Source organism: Lemur catta, chromosome 8 (assembly GCF_020740605.2).
Source record: "Lemur catta isolate mLemCat1 chromosome 8, mLemCat1.pri, whole genome shotgun sequence".
NCBI lineage: Eukaryota > Metazoa > Chordata > Mammalia > Primates > Lemuridae > Lemur > Lemur catta.
This window is the reverse complement of record NC_059135.1, coordinates 100005989-100027486: the sequence shown is the minus strand read 5'-3', so window position 1 is coordinate 100027486 and position 21498 is coordinate 100005989. Positions and strand designations below refer to the sequence as shown.

At 65.6% G+C, this 21498-nt stretch overlaps 3 protein-coding genes across 7 annotated transcripts in view; 1 reads left to right on the top strand and 2 right to left on the bottom strand.

Annotated features, from left to right (window-relative positions):
• Positions 1 to 12995, top strand: part of LIMS2 (LIM zinc finger domain containing 2) — a 32790-nt gene extending 19795 nt beyond the window's left edge. For 2 of the 3 annotated variants that reach the window (XM_045558838.1, XM_045558839.1), the window contains exons 5-10: positions 8755 to 8904; positions 9532 to 9682; positions 10612 to 10704; positions 11292 to 11340; positions 11495 to 11570; positions 12099 to 12995. In XM_045558838.1, coding sequence (XP_045414794.1) covers positions 8755 to 8904; positions 9532 to 9682; positions 10612 to 10704; positions 11292 to 11340; positions 11495 to 11570; positions 12099 to 12246 — 667 coding nt within the window. In that variant the 3' untranslated portion in view covers positions 12247 to 12995. Of the gene's footprint in view, positions 1 to 5086; positions 5359 to 8754; positions 8905 to 9531; positions 9683 to 10611; positions 10705 to 11291; positions 11341 to 11494; positions 11571 to 12098 lie in introns of those variants that run through there. The other variant, XM_045558840.1, reaches the window with a different exon arrangement.
• GPR17 (G protein-coupled receptor 17) lies at positions 1054 to 11341 on the bottom strand. Of its 2 annotated transcripts, XM_045558841.1 has the most exons (3): positions 6864 to 11341; positions 5814 to 5906; positions 1054 to 2581 (listed from the first exon to the last, which is right to left on the bottom strand). In XM_045558841.1, exon 3 carries the CDS (start codon positions 2548 to 2550, stop codon positions 1531 to 1533), a length of 1020 nt encoding a protein of 339 aa, XP_045414797.1. In that variant the 5' UTR covers positions 2551 to 2581; positions 5814 to 5906; positions 6864 to 11341; the 3' UTR covers positions 1054 to 1530. The 2 variants fall into 2 exon arrangements, with proteins under 2 accessions (XP_045414797.1, XP_045414798.1); XM_045558842.1 differs by lacking the exon at positions 6864 to 11341 and having other exon boundaries at positions 5814 to 5976.
• A 626-nt stretch (positions 12996 to 13621) lies between the features above and the next one.
• The window catches only part of MYO7B (myosin VIIB), an 83261-nt gene continuing 75384 nt past the window's right edge, over positions 13622 to 21498 (bottom strand). For both annotated transcript variants that reach the window (XM_045558836.1, XM_045558837.1), the window contains 14 exons: positions 20770 to 20951; positions 19896 to 20026; positions 19546 to 19703; positions 19177 to 19330; positions 18551 to 18706; positions 17674 to 17779; positions 16723 to 16836; positions 16354 to 16441; positions 15874 to 15980; positions 15193 to 15378; positions 14878 to 14994; positions 14486 to 14569; positions 14185 to 14304; positions 13622 to 13868 (listed from right to left, as the gene is read on the bottom strand). In XM_045558836.1, the coding sequence (XP_045414792.1) occupies positions 13767 to 13868; positions 14185 to 14304; positions 14486 to 14569; positions 14878 to 14994; positions 15193 to 15378; positions 15874 to 15980; positions 16354 to 16441; positions 16723 to 16836; positions 17674 to 17779; positions 18551 to 18706; positions 19177 to 19330; positions 19546 to 19703; positions 19896 to 20026; positions 20770 to 20951 (1805 nt within the window). In that variant the 3' untranslated portion in view covers positions 13622 to 13766. The remainder of the gene's footprint in view (positions 13869 to 14184; positions 14305 to 14485; positions 14570 to 14877; positions 14995 to 15192; positions 15379 to 15873; positions 15981 to 16353; positions 16442 to 16722; positions 16837 to 17673; positions 17780 to 18550; positions 18707 to 19176; positions 19331 to 19545; positions 19704 to 19895; positions 20027 to 20769; positions 20952 to 21498) is intronic.

The window sequence follows — 21498 nt, the reverse complement described above, 5'->3', positions numbered from 1 at the left end:
TCGGCTCCTGCCCTGTGTTCCCACCGCCCCGTCTCTTCCGGGACTCAGACCTCTCAGTAGCTCTCACCACAGCTGCTGAGGCACAGAAACACTTGCTCTCCTGGCACCCGGGACCCTGAGTTCCCGTGGATTCCTCCAGCCTTGTGGCTGCAGCCACTCACTCTCCTCTTCCAGCTCACGATCTTCCCCGTCTCCCCGTGGCGGCTGTCCGGGGCTCCGTGCTCAGCCCTCGTGGCTGCCCTTGCAGACAGTCCAGAGCCCCAATGACAGGAGTGTCTGGACAACCCGCGATCTCTGCCTTGCTGTGCTCGGCTGCCCACATGCCGTCTCCACTTGGCACCCACTGGCATCCCATAATGAGCTGCAAATTTCTCCTCCGCTGAGGACCAAGCCCGCTCCCCCGTGCATCTCCCGTGTCAGTGAGAGGCAGCACCCGCCTCCAGAGACCCCTGGCCACGTGCCCCTGGCACACCGTCTCCTGTCTGGCACTCCGTTCCCTCCTGTAGTTCCTCCTTGGTTCTTTGCCTGCGCTGCTGGTGCGTGTGCCACTCCGCAGAGAGGCAAGTGGCCCGCATCCAAGTGGGGGCCATGGGGCAAGGGGGTGCAGTGCAGGGGCTGAGAGGCAGCTCTGGGAGCTATGCTGACCGGCGGGGTCACCGACCAGGTGTGTGCCAGGAGCGAGTCCTGTCTCCTTCTCGAGCCAAGACTTGCACAGGGCCGCTGGCCCTCGGACTGCTTGGGGAAGTCTGGAAGAGTCCAGAAGTGCGTTGGAAAGTAAAAGGTGACCTTAAAGTACAGTGCTGCCTTCTGAGGGGCAGGGCAGCCGCTGGAGTGAGTGAGGAATGAGAGCCCCGCCCGGCCTCCCCGCCCGCCCTGGCACTCGGAACCCCACAGTCTGCGTGGGGCGGACATGCCCTGGGGCCGCCGGAACCCTAGCAAGAGAGCCCGACGCCTCCGCCATGCCGCCTGTGCCACTGCTTTGCTACTCTTGAGTCGAAGGGAGAAGTTCTGGGAAGGGCTTCACGTAGGCCAAACACGATAACCTTCACAGTCTTAAGCTGCAGTTGTGTTTATGATTTGTACAAACAAGTACAAAAAAGGCCACGTTAGGATGACACATGCGTGCTAGCAAGGGCAACAGCTCAAAGCTGTGCGTTTCTGCAGTGGGAAGGAGACTAGCAGGGAAAGAAAGACCGTCATTGTGAAGGAATTGTTCTCTGGTCCCCTTCCCCCGCCGTCTGACCCTGGGTGAAGTCACTGAATGTCTAGGAGCCATAGTCAGCAGTAAGCCAAGGCTGTCCCTGCAGGGGGTGGCTGGTCGATCCTCTTTTTGGTTCTCCCGTTTTAGGGGTTAATACTGAGCACAGCTGGGTGACCTAGGGGCTCAGGCCTTGGAGGGACAGGTAGGGACCTGCTGGGGTTTCAGGCTGTTTGCTCAGGAGGAGGCTGGGAGACGGCGGACTTCCCTCAGCAGCCTGGGGGAGCTGTCCTTCCAAGGCGGTCTGTGGCTGGCCCGCGTGGCCCCGGGGCTCACAGCTCCGACCTGGCACTCAGCGAGCTCTCGTTGGTTTTCCCTTCGACGCTGGGGGGTGGGCCTGTGAGCCTTTTCCCACAGAGCAAGTTGCACAGGGCGTGGCGGAACTTCTCGGCCACGAAGAAGTACATGACGGGGTCGAGGGCCCCGTTGAGGCTGGTGAGGCAGGAGGTGATGCGGTTCCCCAGGGCCAGGGCACGCTGCGCGGCGCAGGAGGCACCGCCGCTGCGGTAGTGCAGCAGGTAGACGGAGCGGTGCACGTGGTAGGGCACGAAGCAGACCAGGAAGATGGCCAGCACCATGGCGATCATGCGCACGGCCTTGTTCTTGAGGCGCTGCTCCACACGGGGGCCCTGCCGCAGGCTGCGGATGATGAGCAGGTAGCAGGTGACTGTGGTGACAAACGGGAAGGTGAAGGCCACGGCCAGGGACACCAGGGCGTGGTGGGAGGCCTTCTCCCGGTACAGCTGCAGGCAGACGACCGTGTGGTTGGTCTGCAGGGTCTGCGGGCTCCCCAGCAGCGGGGCCATGGCCACGGCCACCACCCCCCACAGGAAGGCACAGGCCAGGTGGGCATAGAGGGGCCTGCGGAGCCTGAGGGACTTGACCGGGTGCACGATGGCCAGGAAGCGGTCGGCGCTGATGCAGGTGAGGAAGTAGATGCTGGCGTACATGTTGAGGTAGAAGAGGAAGCCGGTGAGCCGGCACAGGATCTCCCCGAACGGCCAGTGGTTCCCGGAGAAGTGGTAGACCAGGCGGGTGGGCAGGACCAGCACGCAGGACAAGTCGGCCACGGCCAGGTGCATCAGGAACACGTTGGCCGGGGTGCCCGACTTGTGGTCCCGGACGAAAAGCCACAGGGCCAGGGCGTTGCCAACAAAAGCCAGGATGAAATCCAGGAGGTAGAAGGAGGCGAACAGCATGTTCTCCAGCGGCGTCTCCTGGCCGCATCGCTCCATGGCGGCCAGGGAGGCGTTGGCCATCAGAGCTGGGGAGGCCACCTCGGGGCCATTCATGCTTTGGCTGGAGGCAGAGCCCGGGCCACGCCTGCAGGGGACAAGCAAACGAGTCACGGAAGCCTCACACTCTCCAGGTGTCCAGAAGTGAGGCCTCTGGTGCCTGCAGACCACCCCCCACCCCCTCAGGGGCAGGGCCACTGCCTCGGGCACTGCTGAGGGACCTCCCTGTCCATCTGGGGGCAGGCGAGTGTCCCAGGCATTCAGAACTCCAGCAAAAGGCAAAAGCAGAACCAGGCCTCAGAGCCCCCCTGCTGCAGCTGCATCCCTGCCCGGCAGGCAGGGGCCTGGGCCTGGTGCCAGGTGACCCAGAAACCTGACGCCCCTCACCACGCTGCACCTCAGTCCACTCCCTCAGGGCCAGGAGGGCGGGTCAGCACCGCAGCCGGGAGAGGTGCGAGGCCCTGGGTGGTGGGAGGGTGGAGGGGGGGCCGTGGGTATTTTGCTCAGCCCCAAGGTGTGCTGTTTGAGCGGTGGGGATGGCACTTGGGGTCCCCAAGCCCCCTTCCTGATGGGTGGGTGGGCGATGTATTCCTGAGCCCTGCCAGCTCTTCTGCGGCCCGGCCTTGGTGGGTGCACCCTGCTCACGCTTTCTGACGGGGATCCCGTGAGTGCAGCGAGCAGTGTGCTGCCGCTTTCCGCCCCCCCGCGGCGCCAGGAATGCCAAGAGGCCTGCTCTGTCCACACCGCCTGAGAGCCCCAAGGTCGCTCTTGTGGGCTTTCTGGACGTACACAGTCCCCAACTCCGTGACAGTGGAGACTCGAGTTTAAGAAAGGCCTGTGCGTGGGCCTCTGGCCAGCGGAGTGTTTGCCCCTGCAGTGGCCTCGGGACCGCGCAGAGCCGTTTCCAGGTGGGGAGGAGCTGTGTAGACGCCAGCCGGGGTGGGTTCTAGTTCAGAACTGTACCAGAGAGACCCGGAGGCCGCCCAGCTTCCCACCCTGCAGCCTGGGTCACAGACCACTGACACCTGGATCTGGGAAAGGCACCCACCCCCGCCCCCCACCCCACAGACAGAGAAACTGACTCCTGTTGCGACTTTGGTCAACTCAAGAGATTTCAGAAGGAGAGGGGACGTCCCAACACCCTGCCTCCCAGACCCTGGCCGGCAGTGGGGGTGTGGGCAGGAGAAAAGCCGGCGTCCCACCCGCCCACAGCAGAGCAGCAGGGGCCGGGCTCAGGCTGCAGGCCCGGCAGGGTCCTCAAGCCTGGTCCGCCCTGAGCAGCCGGGGGCCTGCCTGGGGCAAGTTCTCTTTGTGTACTTCTCCCAGCCTCAGTCTCCTCTTAATGACCCTGATAATACGTCCCCCAGGGCTGCCCAGGGTGCCGGTGGTGCCGGGAGCGTTGGGCCTGGCGGCTGTGTGTTGGTGCAGCAGCCCCTGGAGGAGGCCGGGTGCTGTCCTGGCCTGGAAGGGAATTGGGCTGGCGGTGGCTGGGGGAGGGCGTGGGAGAGACCCGCAGCCCTTCAGGGGAGCAGGTGTGCTGTGCGGGGCCTGCCCCTGGGGAGGAGAGGGCTGGCCGAGCAAGGCGGAGGAGGGCACTTGCCTGTAACATCGCCTTTTACCCTGAGGGATCCAGGGAAGTTCACCCGCCCCAGAGATTGCCCCCCTGCAGTGCGTTTCAGGCTGAACTAGTTTCCTGCGGCTCCCAGGAATTGGGGTCTGTTCCTAGGTTGAAGTCAAGCGCACGTTCCCCTGTGGGAATCCAGATGCCATCGTCCTCTGACTTGGAAGGGTCTCAGCTGACGCTCCCAGGACTGCTAAAGCGCGGTGAGGGGCCGTGGAGAGCTGAGGGGTGCAGAATGTAGGGTGACTTTTGGGAGCTCAGGCGAGGGCCTGGAGACAGGCCTGAGTGCCCCGGGGATGGGCTGTGAGGGCCCCTGAGGGGGCCGTGGATGTGGGACAGAGGGAGGGACGCAGCCCTGCCACAGGGCGGGCCTGCAGGGGCAGGGAGGAGAGGGAGCACGTGCTGGGGGGGGAGCCGTGGCTGTGCCAGGGGCGAGGACAGGAGACCGGAGGAGCAGGGCTCCAGCCAGGTGATCGGAGAAAGGAGGAAGGACAGCCCAAGGTGGAGCGGGCCAGGAGGGGTGGGCAGACAGGTACGACCACCCACACCACCTGGCGTGGTGAGGGCCTGTCTGTGCTCACTGGCGCCAGCCCTAAGAGGAAGGCATCAGTAGCCCCATTTTACAGATTAGAATATCAAGTCTCAGCACGTGCTAACTTGCCTGAGGTCACTTGTCCAGGGAGCAGTGGCCCTGGAGCTGGGAGTCAGAGCCAGGAAAGCCCAGGACACTGCCTCGCCTCTGGGGGCTGCCAGGACCTGGGCCGGAGGCTGGGAGTGTGGCTTGGTGGCTTTGTCCCAGCTCTCACTAGAGCTGCTGAGGCCTGGCTGCAGGCCTGCTGCCTAAGACAAGGGGCTGCTGCGCCCGCGTGAGATGAATAGGCGCAGCCCCTTGCTCAAAAAGCAGGGATTTCGAGACAGCGACAGCAGAGCGTTACCCAAGCAGGGCCCTGGGGACTGCAGGGCTCGCACACCCGTGGCTCTGGGCAGGCCTGCCGCCAGGTGTGCCTCCTGCTGGCAGGTGGCAGGTGGCAGGTGGCCTCCGCCCCGGGCCTGAGATTTGATTCTGAAAGCTGTCTGGCTTGTTTCTGTTCTGCTGACGTTTCTGTTTTACGAGTTCTGACACTGACTTTGCAGTATGATCTGAGACCAGCCCCCGCCTCTCTCTCCCTTGTCCCTTACAAACTCAGACCTCGATCTGGACTCGCTGTTCCTCAGGGCTCTCTGCTGGCACCAACACGGAGCAGGTGACCTAGGGCAGGGGCGTGGGGTGCAGCCAGGGCCTAGGCAGGTCTGGGGCCTCCGTGGAGGGGTGCTGGGCAGGCGTGGCCGTGGGAGGAGCCTGTGGTGGCAGCACTTTCCTCTGCACTGGGCACCTGTCCCTCCCCGGCCTGAGCCCTACTCCCAGGCAGGCTCCTGCTCGTGCCAAGGCTGCCCGATGGGCAGGGTGCTGGGTTCCGGCGGCCACTGCAGCGTGGGACTGTGGGAGCCACTTGCCCTCTGCAGGCCCCCGACAGAGGGACAAAATCACGGCCAGCGGGCCGCTGTGAGTTCAGACTGTGCTAGGCCTTCCAGACACAGGTCATACCGTTACCAAAGAGAAGGGCAAGAAGCACCCTGGCTCCATCCGGCAGCCCCCCTGTTGTGCTTCCTGGGCTTGGCCCCTGGGCTCCCTGCCCGCCCCGCCCGGCCTGTCCCTTACCTCGAGCCAGGTCTGGGAGGAAGGGCAGGGGTCTTCGGGGTGGCAGGTGAGCTGTGCCCGTGGGTGGCGGTGCCGGCGCTGGGCTCCGTGCAGCTGTGGGTGGAAGGCTGGCTATTTAAGGGGAGGAAGGGAGGCCGCAGCCCCTCTGGCCCTGAAAGGCCACTTCATTCCTGAGGGGTCCCTTGTGTGGTGGGCCGCTCCTCTGGCTGCCGCTGCTGCCACCAGGGCTGTGAATATTCCAGTGTGTCCCCAGCCCGTCCCCCCCCAGCTTGGCTGCTCAGCGTCACAGAGGCTGAGTGTGTGACTGTCTTCAGAGCCTCGGAGTGGGCGAGGGCCGGTGGGGGCTCGGGCTGGAACTGACAGACACAAGAGGACGTTTCAGAAGGGGATGACTCCTACTAATGGGGGCTGCGGGTGGGGGGCTGGCTGCCATGGCAACAGGCCAGCACTTGCAAGACCGCCGGGGCGGGCAGGAGGGGGGTCTTGTGAATGCCGAGGGGGCAGGCCGAGCAGGCTTGTTTGGGCCGAGCGAGAGGGGACTCTTTCAGGACACTTGCCTTAGGGGCCTTGTGTCCTGCCCGTATAATTAGGCCCCGTTTGGGCGTTGGGAATAAATCACAGGCTTTCTCGGGAGCAGGGCGCAGCTGCAGGAGCCTCATAATGGGGTGCTGTCTCGCCTGGGGGGACGCTGCTCAGCCGCAGGCCTTGCCGCCCCCCTCCCCGTGCAGCCCCCCTGCTGCCTGCTTGCCCCCACGACTCCTCCCTGGGTGGCTGGGGTGCCTTTGGGTGTCACCAGTGGTCTCTCCTGAGACTGTGGACAGGCTCGTTTCTCCTTATCTTCCCGAAAGTGATAAATCCAGTAACACGGGGAACCAAATCGCCACTCACAGTTTCAAAAACCTTAAAATTTTTTAGTGACAACATTGAAAACTGTATGTGGCTGGCATTTACGGAGTACCTACCACGTCCACTACTTTCATTTGTCTCCCCACGTGACCCTGTGGAGCTGGGTTATTGCCCCATTTTATAGATGAGGAAACTGAGACTCACCCATGGCAAACGCTAGGAAGAGGCAGAGCCGGAATTTGAACCCAAGTGTGCGCCACTGCAGAACTTCAGCCTTGTGTATTCGTTTGCTTTTCTGTTGCAGTTTGAATCCAGAATCCTTAGGTTCCACCTTAATCTTACCTGGAAAAAAATTCTGAAGGTCGCCCTTAGATCTGGGGAGGGCGTTTCCCATCTGTGGTTCCTTCAAGAGATTCAGGCCTCTTGGTCCGTCCTGCCTGGGAGCCGGGGGCGTGTGCAGGTGTCTGAGCCGGTCGGGGGGTCCCTTTCCCGTCGGGCCCCGGGAGTGGCTCACAGCCACTGGCTGCCCTGAGCAGGGCATTCCTGGCTCGCAGATCTTCTGCTACTGGGGTAAGCACTGACGGTGGCCTCAAAGGCATTGACCATTGCCATGGAGTCGCGGGGAGTCAAGCTAATTTCTATAGCTTTGAAGCAGAACTTATTCCATGGTGGGTTGAATGTTGTCCTGAGCCAAGGAGGGGTCACCACACCGGGGAGAACGGTTATGGGGATCAAATGCCCTGCCTGTGACAGAGACTGTGGAGGTGGCCCGGGGTTGGGGGTGGAGCACAGGTGTCTGGAGAGGGTGGGCTCCAGGGGTCACGATGATGAGGGATGCCGCCATAGGCCACACTTGCTGCCCGCCACGGGGGTAAAGGCAGCTGGGCTCCCAGCGTCAGCTTGGCCACTGGTCACACCGAAATGATGCTTGTCGTCCCTCCCTCTCTGCCACAATCATTCATTCACTCACATGTTTAACAAACTGACCCTGAGCCACTGCCTCGTGCTGGGCACGTGGGGTCCAGTGGGGCACGGTGGAGTGCCAGTCAGCCGGGCACCTCACGTGGGCCCTCGCCCTGCACACCAGCTGGGACGATCAGACACCCCAGGGCAAGCGGAGTGGGCCTGTGCAGCACAGAGTCCAGGCGGTGGGCGCTGGGGGCCGGGCGGGGGTGCTGAGCTGGCTGCCTGGCATCTGGGATGTGCTCACTGTAATCTGGCCGGAGGAACTTGAGTCTGAGACTTAATCTCTTAAGCAGACTCCCTGACCAGCGTGCGAAAGGTGCCAGTGCTGGGTGCTAGGTCGCTGTGGAGGCCGTGCAGGGGGGGGAGGCTCCCCTGTGGCTTGGGGGCCTGGGAGGGGGACCCAGAGGCACCAGGAGCACATTGTAGATCAGGCGGCAGGTGGGAGCCGGCATGGAAGGCCGTTGGATGGGGCCTTTGTGCGTTTTTGCCTGGGGACCCTGGATCTAAATTCCTGCCACCTTGGAGGCCCGGGGAACAGAAACCATGTTGATTTCTCTCAGTTGAGACCGCAGCTGTTGCCCAACACAGCGAGCAGCATCAGAAATTACTCTGAGACCTTCACAAAAAAGACTCTGTCATGGCAGTTCCTGGGTTTGGGGGCCTCTGTCCAACATAGCCACGCTTGTCTCCGGACACAGAACACATCTGTGCGTGCGCGGGCCCCTCTGCATCCGGCGGACCCCAGAGGAAGGGGGTGCACGGCCCCCACGGCCAGGCACTCACTGCCACTCTCCTGGGCACAGGACCACTTGCTAGAACTTGTGTATGCTAGGGACATTTGACAAATAAAGCTACTTCTTCAGCAAATGTCATTTAAACGCCTGCTGTATTCCACAGTGTCCTAGGCTCAGACAAGGGGAAAGAAGAACCCCGCCCTGTACAGACGGCAAGCACAGCCCTTCTGGCAACTTCGCTTCTGGTCTTTCCTGAGCACAGGTTCCTTTTCCAGCGCTCACCTGTGCCTTCCAGGCGGGGTGACTGGCCCAAGCCCAGGCACTCAGCGGAGCCGCAGGGCGTCAGGGGCAGGGGGCTCTGTCCCTAAGGCCCGCCCTCCCCTCTGCCCCCGCAGGCACCTCTGCCGGCCTTGTCACAACCGCGAGAAGGCCAAGGGCCTGGGCAAGTACATCTGTCAGCGGTGCCACCTGGTTATCGACGAGCAGCCCCTCATGTTCAGGAACGACGCCTACCACCCCGACCACTTCAGCTGTACCCACTGCGGGTAGGTGGCAGCCCGCTCTGTGACGGGGCAGGCGGAGAGCCAGGGCCGCCCAGAGCCAGGGCAGGGCGTGGAGAGGCGGGAGAGGTGAGCCAGGGGTCCGAGGGGGCCTGGAGAGTGGGGCGCAGGCTGCAGGGCAGAGTGGAGCAGGAAGCGCCCCTCTCCAGGGCTCTGCGTGGGAGGCACTTGAGACTCGGGGGTGGCCCGGGCGCCTGGACTGCTGGCTGGGGCTTGGGATGGAGCGGAGGACGGGTCGGGGCAGCAGAGCGGCTCCCAGAGTGGGGCTGTGGGGTGGGGGAGAGGCTGCAGAGCCCCGGCCTGGTCCCCTCCAGTCCGCTGTGTGCCTGCCCCAGACGCCCTGTCTGGTTTGGAGGAGGAGGGGCCCGAGAACAGACCTGCCTCTCAGGGGCCGGCGGTGCAGAACACAGGCGCCCTTCTGCCCGGCCGCGCTCCAGGGCCCGTCTGGGGCACAGGAAGTCTTCAAGGGGCCCAGAGATCAGAGAGGGCCGCCTGCTGCAGTGCTCCCTGGGACAGAATGGGGCCTCTCAGGGAGCTGCGCCGGGCTGGAGGGGCTGGTGTGACCCTGCGGAGAGACAGGGGCGGCACCCAGGGGTCCGCACTGTCTTGCAGGAAGGAGCTGACTGCCGAGGCCCGCGAGCTGAAGGCGGAGCTCTACTGCCTGCCTTGCCACGACAAGATGGGCGTCCCCATCTGCGGGGCCTGCCGGCGGCCCATCGAGGGCCGCGTGGTCAACGCACTGGGCAAGCAGTGGCACGTGGAGGTGAGCTGGGCTGGCGGCTTCGTGGCCTGGGTTGTGGGGTGCCCCGGTTCATGGTCACGGTCAGAGCCTGGCCCTGCAGCCCCCCTGTGTCCCCACCGAGGCTGTGTGGCTGGCTCCCAGCAAGGACCTTCCTCCTGGTGGCTGGCCCTCCTTGTGCTGGGCCGGGGACCCAGCCTGCCCGTGGAAGCCAGAGACCTGAGCCCACGGGCCATGGTCGGGCAGCCCGCTCACCTTTCCGCCCCCTCCTGGCATGCTAGGAGATTCCAAAGTCAGGAGAAGACTTTGGGGACAGTCTGCCCAGGGCGCCCTGTGGGCTTGTGGTGGACAGAACCAGCTGTGTGCACAGCCTGTGTAGACATGGAGCTGGAGAGCTCCTCAGGTGTGGGACCCGGGTCACCCGAGCACTCGCCCCTGGACTGTGGGCTCTCATGTTCTTACAGGCACACTCGCAAGGAAGTCTGTGTGCCAGGGCCTGGGCAGCCTGTTTGAGAAGGTCCTTGGCACAGGCCCTGCCTGTGTCCTCCCGGGGCAGGTGCCTCCCACTCGCACAGTCCTGGCGGAACAGGAAGGTGCTTCCTAGTGGCCCCTGGCGTGTGGGGGAGGCCCCAGGAGGCGCCAGGCAATAGGCAGGGCTCCCGCCTGGGAGGGCCCCCCACGCTGTGGCACCTTGCTGACTGAGGCTGCCAAGGTGGAGACCAGGCTGGGAGAGGACGGTGACCTGCAATGTCACCGTGGGTGGGTACCTTAGAGGAGGAGCAGGGTGGGCTGACCCCAGGGCATCTACGGAGGTGTCAGCCCCTCTGCCCAGTGTGAGCCCTGCAAAGCTACCACCTGCTCAGTCCCTGCTTCCTGTCTCCTGGGGTCACCACTGTCCCCTGGAGTCACCGCTCCAGCCCTGATGCCACCTGGCCTGCACTCTGTCCTCCCAGCACTTTGTCTGTGCCAAGTGTGAGAAGCCGTTCCTGGGGCACCGGCACTACGAGAGGAAGGGGCTGGCCTACTGCGAGACCCACTACAACCAGGTGAGGGGCGGGGCCCCCTGCAACACCCTCTACAACCGGGTGAGGGGCAGCCTGCGGGGACTCAGGGCAGAGGGCCGCCGGCGGGGGCGCTGTGGGGAGGCTTCAGGCAGACCCCTCAGGAGCCCAGACCTGTGCCCTTGGCCCTGGCTCCCGGCTTGGGGTCTTGAAACCTGGGCAGCTCTCTTGGCCTCAGTGTCTTCATTTGAAAAATGTGCCCTTGTACCCAGGCCTGTTGAGAGGACTGAATGGGATGGCGGAGTGAGGTCCTGGGCATGGGGGAGTGACAGTGCCAGCAGCCACCCCCTTCTGTCACTCTGGTACAGAAGGCAGGGAAGGCTGATGGGACGGGGTCACTACCCAGGCCCACCCCCTCGCAGGACACCAGCAGGAGCAAAGGGGCCTTTCGGGGAGCAATGCCTCAGCCTGCTGTTCTTCCCAGGGGGTGTATCTAATGGGCCAGGGGTCCCCTGTGCCCAGCAGGAGGGACCCAGGGGAAGGCCTGGGGAGAGGCCAGGCCAGGGTACACCTTGGCCCTGGGCTGGGCCGTGACTGCCTGCGGCAACACTGACAGCCTGCTTGGTCCACAGCTCTTTGGGGATGTCTGCTACAACTGCAGCCATGTGATCGAGGGTGACGGTGAGGCCCCTGTGTCCCCAAGCCCCTCCCTCCCCTGCCCTGCCTGTTCTCCTGGAGCACGAATCCTGCAGCTGCAGGCCCAGCTGGCCTGCTCTGCACAGCTGGGCCTGTGGCGGCCTGGCCAGGCCTGCTAAGCCCCACGTCTGCCCCACAGTGGTGTCCGCCCTCAACAAGGCCTGGTGTGTGAGCTGCTTCTCCTGCTCCACCTGCAACAGCAAGCTCACCCTCAAGTAAGTCAGTGTGTGCCGTGGGTGGAGGGGGCTTCTGCCAGTCCCTCCTCCCATCTGCCTTGCCTCGGGGCAGCCCAGGCCCCACACAGCCCAGGGAGAGGGGGACAGGTCAGGGATCCCAGGGCACGGTGAGAGGAGAACACCTGAGCTTCCAGTGCAAGAACCCTGGGCCCTGGGGAGGGAAGGGCGTTCCAGCCCAGCCGGCAGCACATGCTGGCTCGCCCGGGGAAGCCTCGTGGGCTGTGGGATGGCTGGAGCTGTGACAGGAGAGACGGGGCCCAGGTTTCTGAGGACAGCAGGGAGCCATAGCGGGTTCTGGGTCAGAACCCCAGAGAAGCCTCTAGGAGGGAAGCGAGGCCCTGAGGCCCGTCTCCTCGTCCACCATGGCCTTTGGCCAGGTCACCCGCTGGCTGGGAGAGTCCAGGGCCTGGGGGCCGAGGGACGCCCCCTCCTCTGTCTTTGCGGCCACTGTCTGGGTCAGAGTCGGTGGGGCATGGGACTCTGCTGACTGCCGGGCTTTGTCCCCAGGAACAAGTTTGTGGAGTTCGACATGAAGCCCGTGTGCAAGAGGTGCTACGAGAAGTTCCCGCTGGAGCTGAAGAAGCGGCTGAAGAAGCTGTCGGAGCTGACCTCCCGCAAGGCGCAGCCCAAGTCTGTGGACCTCAACTCGGCCTGAGGCCCTGCCCGCGCCTCGTCCGGGCCCCGCTCCTCCCCTGCGTGCTGCCTTCTCCGGGCCACCCTGCTTCCGTCGTCTGCTCCCGGTTAATCTGTGCCCCCCACCTTCCCTCCCGCTTCTCCTCCTCTCTGCCTCCCCAAGTCCCTTCTCCCCTCGGCTGCGGCCCTTCCCTTTCTTTCTGTGCAGAGGCAGCGTCCGGGAGGGGGAGCCTGTGGGCCTGGGCCCACTCCTGGCAGCCACGGCCATCTGTGCCCATGGGCTTCTGCCTAGGGATCTCCAGGAGCCTGTCCTGACCTGTCCCTCCCCGCAGGGGTCCTGGTGGCACACACTCTCCTGTGGGAGCCTCTGGCCCAGCGTGGCCCTCCTGAGTGCATGCTGCCCTCTGGGCTGGCACAGCCAGGGCAGCCCGCCTGAGCCCCAGGGCCGGGCCGTGCAGACGGGGCCTCTGGGGGACACCCTGCAGCCCCTCAGCACTGCTCAACCTAGTAGCGCCCCTGCACCCAGACCGGACCAGAAAGTCCTGCCACACCCACCTGCGAGCCACTTGCTGAGCCAGGACCCCACCCACCGCTCAGGGGCCTTCCTGAAATCCCACTTTGGCCACCTGCCTCTGTTCCTTCTTCCCCTCCCTGGGGCTGGCCTTGAGCCCTTGGGTGGGGCTGCTGGGGGCCAGGGAGGACACGTCCTCTGTAGCCAGCACTGACCTGGCGCTGGGGCTCACGCTTGCACAACGAAGGCTGTTCACACAACCGCAGTGGCCTGTGTGGTTTGTGGTGGGAGGGGTGGGGGGTGGGCAGTGGCTCCACACGCTGCTGGGGTCGGTGGACACAGAGAGACAGACATCGGAAGGCGGAAGCATTCACGCGGCCCCAGCCCCTGTCCTGTGCCAGGCTGCCACTGGGGCCAGCTGGGAACCATCGGCCCTGGGGACTGGCCCAGTGGGCAGAGTCAGGGGCAGGCTGGGCAGGGCCTGCTAGTGGGGGGGGACCCAGGCCTCCAAGACCCCATGTGCAGCTCTGCCCACTGCCCGGCACAGGCCGGCCTTAGCACAAAGCCAGCGGCCGGAGAGCAGCACCTCCTCCCTGGTCCAGAGCAGCCCTCGCCCCAGCACCCCGTGGGGACGAGGACAGGTGTGCAGAAGGGCCAGAAGGGAGGACTCTCCAGTGAGCTCCCCTCCCCAGGAGGAGAGATGGGACAGGAGGGAGGAAAGCAGGAGAAAGAAGGAATGAAGTTATTCCTGGGGAATGCAGTTGTCCTCCAGTGTCCCTGGAGAAGTCACCATGCTTTTTGCTTTTTCTGGAGACCCTGGGAGGCCACTGCCTCCCGGCCTCACACCCACCTGGCGCCCACCCTGCTCCCTCACAGACACGCCCACTGTGCCGTGGATTTTTATAGAACGTTCTGCCGGGTGGGCCCCTCCTTTGGCCTCCACAGTCAGTGCCCAGGAGAGGGGGTCATCTGGGGTGCCGAGGTGGGCCGTGCTGGGGAGAGGGCGGCATGGCAGGGCGGCTGAGTGGGCGCTAGGGCCTGGCCAGGGCAGGGGCCCGGGAGCCCCGCTGCCTGTCCATGGTGCTCAGCAGCTGCTGCACGTACGAGGTCAGCAGGTCATCCATCTTGTAGCCCTGGACAGGGGGCAGGCTCGAGTCAGAGGCTGTGGGTGCAGGGAGGGCGGGTGGGGGTCCCGGACTTGGGGACTTGGTGGTGTCCACCTTCTCTGCCTCAGCCACCAGCTGGGCAGGGCAGGCACGGGAAGAGGGAAGGTGGGCTCCTGCTGTGGGGGCCACCGCTTCTGCCTGCACTGCTGGGCCCAGTCTCTCCCAGCCCAGCATGGGCCCTGGGAGTGTACTCAGCCTCCCTTCGGGGACAGCAGGGGTGAGGCGGGGACCCAGCCCCAGCGCCTCCTGGCCGTGGGTCTGGGCGGGGAAGGGCGAGGCTCACCAGGGAGGTCTCGCACAGCAGGCGGCTGCCGCGGCCCAGGCTCCCCAGCACCATGTGGAAGTAGGTGCTGCCGCTGCTCCAGCTGGAGATCTTGGTGAAGGGGTGGGTGGCCAGCAGGTCCTGGGGGCAGAGGGGAAGGTGGGCAGGGCCTCCCCAGCCTGTGGCTCTGCGTGTATCTGTGCTGGGCGCAGGAGGGAGGCCGGACGTGCTGGAGCAGGGGACCACAGCCCCTCTGCACGAGCGTCCCTGGACCTGGTGGCCCCCAGCCCTGCCGGAGACCCTGAGTGCCTGAGGCCGCTACCTTAGTCTTGGGGTGGATGAGCAGGACCCCGTGTCGGTTGATGGCGATGAGGATGATGTCCGGGTGGGAGGGCTCCGAGGTTTGCTGGGAGGGAGGGGCATGGCGGTCACAGGCCAGCAGAGGCCAGGCAGCACCTCCTCAGAGCCCAGGGCACACGCGTGCGCGCGCACACACACACACACATGCACACGCGCACACACACACACACACACACGCGCATACACACACGCGCACGTGCACACACGCACGCGCGCACACACACGCACACGCGCACACACGCACACACACACAAGCGCGCACTTCAGCCTGCGAAGTGCTGCGGGGGGGCGGGGGCTGCGGGCAGAGCGGGCGGGGGCTGTGCGGGCGGGAGGCCGGGCCGGGGCGAGGCCTACCTTCACCTCGAAGAAGGCGGACCCGAAGGTGGGCCACCGGCAGATCCACTTCAGGAAGGCCACCTTGGCCTCCTCCACCGTCTTGTCCCTGTGCTTGTCGTAGGCCAGGAGGATGCTCTGGGGAGGAGGAGGCTGGTGAGGGCCTGGGGGAGCAGCACCCGTCCACCGAGGGAGGAGGGGCTCTGTGCTGGGGGTGGCACAGGGGGGGGCGCATTCCCCGCCGCCATCCTCCTAGGCAGGGGCGGCACCCGGGTGGGGTCTCTGGGAGGGGCAGCAGCCCGAGGACTCCTCCCCAGTGCTGTCACTGTCAGGGACCTTTTTCCATTCCTCCGAGGACATCAGGCGCGTGAGGTTCTCGGGCACCAGTTCCCTCAGGATCTTGGGGACACTGGCCAGCTGGGCCCGGTCGTTGTCAAACTGGGCCTTGTAGATGAGGCCTGCCAGGTGGGCGGCCTCCTCCCGCGAGCACTTGTGGAACCCACGCAGGTACTTGGGCAGCTCCTGGGTGGTGGACGCGCTGGCCTCAGACTGCGGCCCCCCGCCCCAGCCCCTCCTTCCTGCTGAGCCCACCCCATCCAGCACAGACCGGGCCAGCCCAAGCCGAGCCTGTCAGGGTGGAGTTTCGGGTGGGGGGTGACCCTGAGTCGGGGCAGGGCCCCTGGCATCCTGCGTGGAGTCCGCCTGCTCCATCTGTGTGTAGCTGGTCCCTCAGGGCACGGCCACTGCTCCGGGGGCTGGGGCTCCTCTGTCCCTCCCCTTCCCTGCAGTTGTGCTGTAGGTGCCAGTGCAGTCACTGTCCCCAAAGGCTGCTGCCCTCTGCCCCTGGCTCCAGAACCCTCAGGGTTGCAGCCTGGACCCAAGGCTAGAGCTGGGCGTGGGCTGGTGCCTGGGGGAGGCAGGTCCTACCCCTGCCTGCCGGCCCCTCCGGTCTCAGGGCAGGTGTGGGAGGGAAGGGCGTGTCCCCAACACTCGGCAGGGGGGCAGCCTGCCCCCTACCTGGTGATAATGAAGTATGGTGTCTGCGTTCACGTCCTTCCCTGGTACCACATTGAGCCACAGTTTCCGCATGAAGTACACCTGGTAGGGGAGTGTCACAGGGGCCCCTGGGCAGGGGCGGCAGTGGGCACCAAGCCTGTCCCAGCAGGTGTTGCCGGCCCTGCCTGGCCTCCTCCCTGCCCCCACCACTTCCCACCTGGAAAGCCCCCCTATTCCTTGGAGCCTGAGTGGGGGTCAGGCGCTGTGCAGCTTTATCACCCTGCAGTGCGGCCGCATGCCCCAGGCCTGTCCCTGTCCCCACACCCTGTGAAGCTGGGAAGCCCTCACTGCCTGGTTCCAGGGCCTGTTGTACCCACAACCAGGAGACACCATACACCAGGGAGTGAACGAACCGGCACAAGCCATGCAGGCGGTGACCCTGCCCAGGGAGGCTGACAGCCCCAGCCACGCCTTCCCCCAGCTCCACAGGGACCCCCTCACCTTCTTTCTGGGGCTTGTTCGTCTTCACCCAGTCAGACACCTGCCTCAGGGAGTCAAAGAAGAAGTCTCCCTCCTTCTGGCTGATGACCTGGGGCAGGGGAAGTGCAGGGAGGCAGGCAGGTGAGCGGCTTCCCGGGACTGTGCCCCTGGGAGGGCGCTGGGGCCTACAGCCTGGCAGGGGCCGGCTGGAGTCAGTCTGTGTGTGGGCCACGGGGGCGGGTGCACAGGCTCTGTCTCCCAGACCCCACCCACCTCCACGTGACAGCCCTGGCCACGCAGCGAGGGGCCTGGGCCAGAGCGGGTGCGCCGGGCAGGCTGGGGTCCCCTAGGGAGAGCCCTGCCCGCTGTCCTCCCGCGGCCCAGGCATACCTTGTCTGCGATCTTGATGAAGAGGCTGCAGCCCTCCCAGGAGGCCAGCTGCAGCCTGGTGGCGATGCTGTCACACACATCCCGCACCCGCGCGCTGCTGCCCACCTCCAGCATCTGGGCAGAGAGGCGGCCGGTGAGGCCCAGAGCCTGGCCTGCGGCCAGGGTGCCCTAGGGTGGCAATCTGGGGACAAGGTGCAGCCCCGGAGGACCCTTCATAGCCTGGTGCTTTGGTTCCTTCATGACCATGCGCTGGATGTGCTCCGTCCTGAGAGGCACGGGCCTCCCTTCCAGAACCCTCACCGGAGAACCGTGCTGGTCCGTCCCAGCGCTGCTGTCCTAGGGGCCTGGCCTTGAACTTGCCTTGAGAGCCGGCCGCCAGACGGTGGGAACTTGCTGTTACCGGGACTGGGCCCCCCAAGTCCATAAAGGCCAAGCTGCTGCTGGGAACGGTATGAGGTGGCAGTGCGCACCTCTGCCCCCTTGGCCCGCAGGCCTTTGCCACCTCTTGCAGAGGCTTCTGTGTCACAGCTGGGTCCTGTGGTCTCCCCTGCCACCCGTCCCCTCTGTCCTCTGCAGCACCCGTGCGTGCTCTGTGCACAGGGCATGCCCGACGGTGGCACCTGCTCCCCGTGGCCTGGGTTGGTCAGAAGCCCCCAGGGGCTCCCAAGTCCTGGGACTCAACTTTGCTGCCACCTTTCTGGCTTCCATCCTGTGTCCTTGGCAGGGAACCCCCAACTCCCACCTTGGGACAGTCCCTACTTCCGAAGCACCTGAGCGCAGGCGGGACCTGCATCCCGGGGAAGGAGGGCAGGAGAGTGGTGGAGGTGAGACAGGCCACTGGCAACCCTGAAAACGGCTCTCCTGTGACCAAAGAGCATGCTGGGTGGGTGGGGGGCTGCCTGCGCCTCCCTTGGCCTGAGACTTGCTGTGGGGACCCGGGCGGGGACTCACCTCGCTGGTGCTGTTGGGGAGGTAGAGCTTGTGGCAGATGCGGGAGACGTTCTGCTCAGCGGCCTCCACCTCCACCTGGTGTGGGGGCTGCTTCCGGGGCCCCGTCCTGAGCAGACAGCGCAGGCTGCAGAGGCCACCGACGCCCACCCCAGCCCTGGCCTCCAGGCGGGCCCCAAACCACGTCCCAGAGACAAAAGGAAAATACCCACGACCACTGCTGGGATGGTCCCAGCCCCTCCCCCTCCCCAGGGCTGGCCCTCCTGGTGGGCTCGCACATGGCCCCCGAGCAAGCCATGGAGGAGGTGGGTCTGGCCTCACCCCCAGATGACACACTGGGGAGGGCCCTGGCCAGGGGCGCTGGGCAAGGCGCTGGGGGTGGCCAGGCTGTGCTCTCATTCTCATGCGACAGGGCGCTGGCAGGGCCTCTCTGAGAGCGTCGCCTCCCTCCATGCCTCATGGAGGGTTGCCATGGAAATTCTGGCCACTCGTGTGGTCGGCCCACCCTCCCCACAGCTGCAGGAGGCCAAGCAGAGGTGGCCAGTGGGAGAAGAAGACAGCCAAGGAAGCACCTCCTGTTGTGGACGGGATGCGGGGGGGGCCTCCAGGCAGCTCCTCTGCGCCCTGGGCGGGCAGCAGTGGGGCAGGGGCCGGTGGCCGTGCCTGAGCCTGCCAGGAGTCTCCACTGACTACCCGGGCCTCCTTCCTGGGCCTCACCCCCCACCTTCCGCCCGGGGGCTCGGGGCCTGGTCCTGCCTCGCCAAACTGATACCAGCCTCTGGAGAGGATGCCGTGTCCACCCTGTTGGTGAGGGTCCCTGGACCTGGAGCCCCTGGGTGGCCCAGGGCCAATACGCGACGGCGTGGAGGTGGCTGCTCACCTCAAGACCCTCTGGACACGGCGGCTGCAGTCAGGGGCCAGCAGCTTCCCCCTCCGGGTGTCTATGAACTTCTGGGCGTGGGGCAGCAGCGCCTTGCTGGGCGGGAAGAGGCCCGTGCAGAGCCACAGCAGCTGCCAGCCCCGGTCCTCGCTGCGCCTGGGGGGTGGTGCCCGTCAGCAGGGAAGGGCTCTCTCCGGGGCCCAGGCCAGGCAGGCACCTCAGGGAGCAGGGACAGGAGGCCTGGAGGGCCCAAGGAGGAGGACGCAGGTGGGCACCAACAAGGCTGCAGCGTGCCAGCCCCCGTCCAGCTGCCCGACGCCACAGACGGGGAGGAGGCCATTGTGCCCATTGTGCCCATTTGCACCCAGAACACTAGGCTCAGAGAGGCCACAGCCCACTTAGGTCACACAGAGGGAGGTGGGGGTGGGCCCCAGGCAGGGCTGTTCCCTCCTGCTCTGACCACCCCAGGACGTCAGCAGAGCGGACCAGGACCCAGCCCTTCCCACTGCTGCCAGAGGTGCCCGGGCAGGGGTTCAGCCACCATGAGCTTCCCGTCAGAGCAGTGGCCCCAGCCTCGGGGACTGGGATGAGAACCGAGCATCCTCGCCCCGCTGTCCCCAGCAGACCTGTTGGAGTTGTGGGTCAGCTGCTTCAGGATCTGGCAGTAGACCTCGTCCTGTAGGGACGAGTCCTGCAGGGCCAACGAGAAGATCTGGTCGGTGAGCTCCAGCGTGGGCCAGGCCTGCCGGGAGGGGTAGTCACCCATGTACCTGAGGATGGGTGTGACTGTCAAGGAGAATGGCCCCAAGCTGACCCCTGACCAGGCCTGGACACCGCTGACCCCAGCCCTGCTGTGAGCTGCGTGTGGGCTCTGCCCGGGGCTCTGTGAGGGGGGGCCTGGCCCCCTCATGGGGCAGCCGTGGGGCTTGCAGGGGACTTGGGGGCCTGTGCCTGTGCCGGGGATCTGGCGTGCGGCCGGGGCGGGGGAAGGATATCCACGAAGATCTGGCAGGCGATGTCCCGGAGGTCAGCGTTGGCGTGGACACGCTTGAGCAGCGGCTGCCGCAGTGGCTCAGGGGAATAGGCCCATAGGTGGCCCCGGGTGTGGGCCAGCGGCAGCACGGCTCTGCTCACCGTCCCCTTGTCTGGGGCCCTGTCAGGGACAGAGGCCAGCGTGAGGGCCCGCTGTGAGGCCTTCCCTGCCCCACGCTTCTCTGTCCTCTGTCGCTCCTGCGGTGGCTGTGGGAGGGTCAGGGCGGCTCCTCCCTGCCAGGAGCCCTCCTGGACCCCTCGCCCTGGGGAGGCCCCCCTGCAGCCCCCAGGGGCACCGAGGGCAGGCGGGCACCTGAAGAACTCATAGGAGAACTCCTCCAGGGTGTGCAGCTTCTCCCTGGGCTGCTCTGCGGCCGGGGGCTGTGCAGGCTGCCCCTCCCGGGCTGCCAGCCTGCGCTTCTCTGGAGACAAGGCCAGCAGGCTCTGGAGGGGCACAGGCCTGTGGGTGCCAGGAGCCACTGCCCACCGGGCCCCTCCCGGAGGCTCCTCCTGGCCTGGAGGCCTCAGTGATGCGGGGGGTGTCAGACCCAGCGCGGGACAGGCCGGGGCCCAGACACTCCCGCGTCGCCCACCCAGGGCCGTGACCCAGCCGCTCAGTGCCTGTCTCCTTTCCCTCAGCAGGGTTAGTGCCAAGGGCTACGGAGCCCAGACTTCCTGTCCCAGGGGTCATGGCCACTCTGGGGTTGTCAGACCTCAGGTCCCCTTCCCCAGGGGCCTCTCCTCGGGGCCACCTACCCAGCCCTGTCTGCCTGTGCCCCAGCTCAGGCTCCAGCACACGCGTCACCCCTGGGGGATGCAGCCTGTTACCTGCTCCCCGCCTCCCTGTGAGGCTGGTCTTGGGGGCTGGACAGGTGGGTGTCTTGGGGTGCAGACACTTGGGCCCCTTGGGGTCAGGGTGCAAATGAGGCAGAGGCCAGAAAAGGCTGGGTATGTTTCCAGGACGCACCCAGGGTGGGGCAGAGGGAGGGAACACCCACTTATTGAGCACCTACTAAGTGCCAGGTGCTGGGCCGGGCACTGTACACACACTGTGCCAGCGTCACGATCACCCCCAAGGCTGACCTCCGACCCGGGCAGCCCTCCTGGCCCTCTGCCAGGTGGGCTGCAGGCCCCTGAGCTGGACCCCCGCTGGGCATCCCAGGGCCGCCCCCCACGCTGCGAGATACCAGCAGCTGTGCCGAGGGCTTGGTCACTGTGGGGATGGCATAGAGGCAGGCCGTGGGCACCAGCCCTGTCTTGCCCGTCCTGTCGTTCTGAGCCAGGGTCCAGTTCTCAGAGGCCAGAAGTCCCTGCTTCTTTGTCAGGACCAACAAGTCCCCCTTCTTGAAGGGCAGGAGGGTGGGATCATCTGCAAGGCCAGGGCACAGGGTCAGAAAGTCCATTTGCTGAGGGCTCTGCAGGGGCCAGAGGCTGCACTGCCATTTCATGGGTTGTCTCCTTGGATGAACGAGGAAAGCGAGGCAGAGAGCCGTGGGCACGAGGCCACTCCAAGTGGTGAGTGGTGGCGGGATTGGAACCTTGGGGCCCCAGAGAGCTGTCACCTGCTGCACCTGCCCAGGGGCAGAGCCCAGGGTGGGCAGGGCTTCAGGGGCTCTGCCACGGCCCCAGCGCTGGGGAGTGAACTCCCTAGCCCACTTCCTCTTCTGTAAAATGGGGAAAGCAATGATCCCTCCCTTCTGCAGACGTGGCGAGGACGGAGTGGGCGACAGGGCAGCGTCCTGGACTGACTTTCTCACCACACTATGGCCCCACGCACAGCCCCTTCCTCTGTGTCCCAAAGAGCCCCTCCCTTCTGAAGCCCCTGCACTGGTGGCGTAAGCCCACCGCCCATGCTTGCAGCCAGCGGCCTACGCCCATGGAGGTCCTGGGCCTTGTCACCTGGCCCCTCTGCCCAT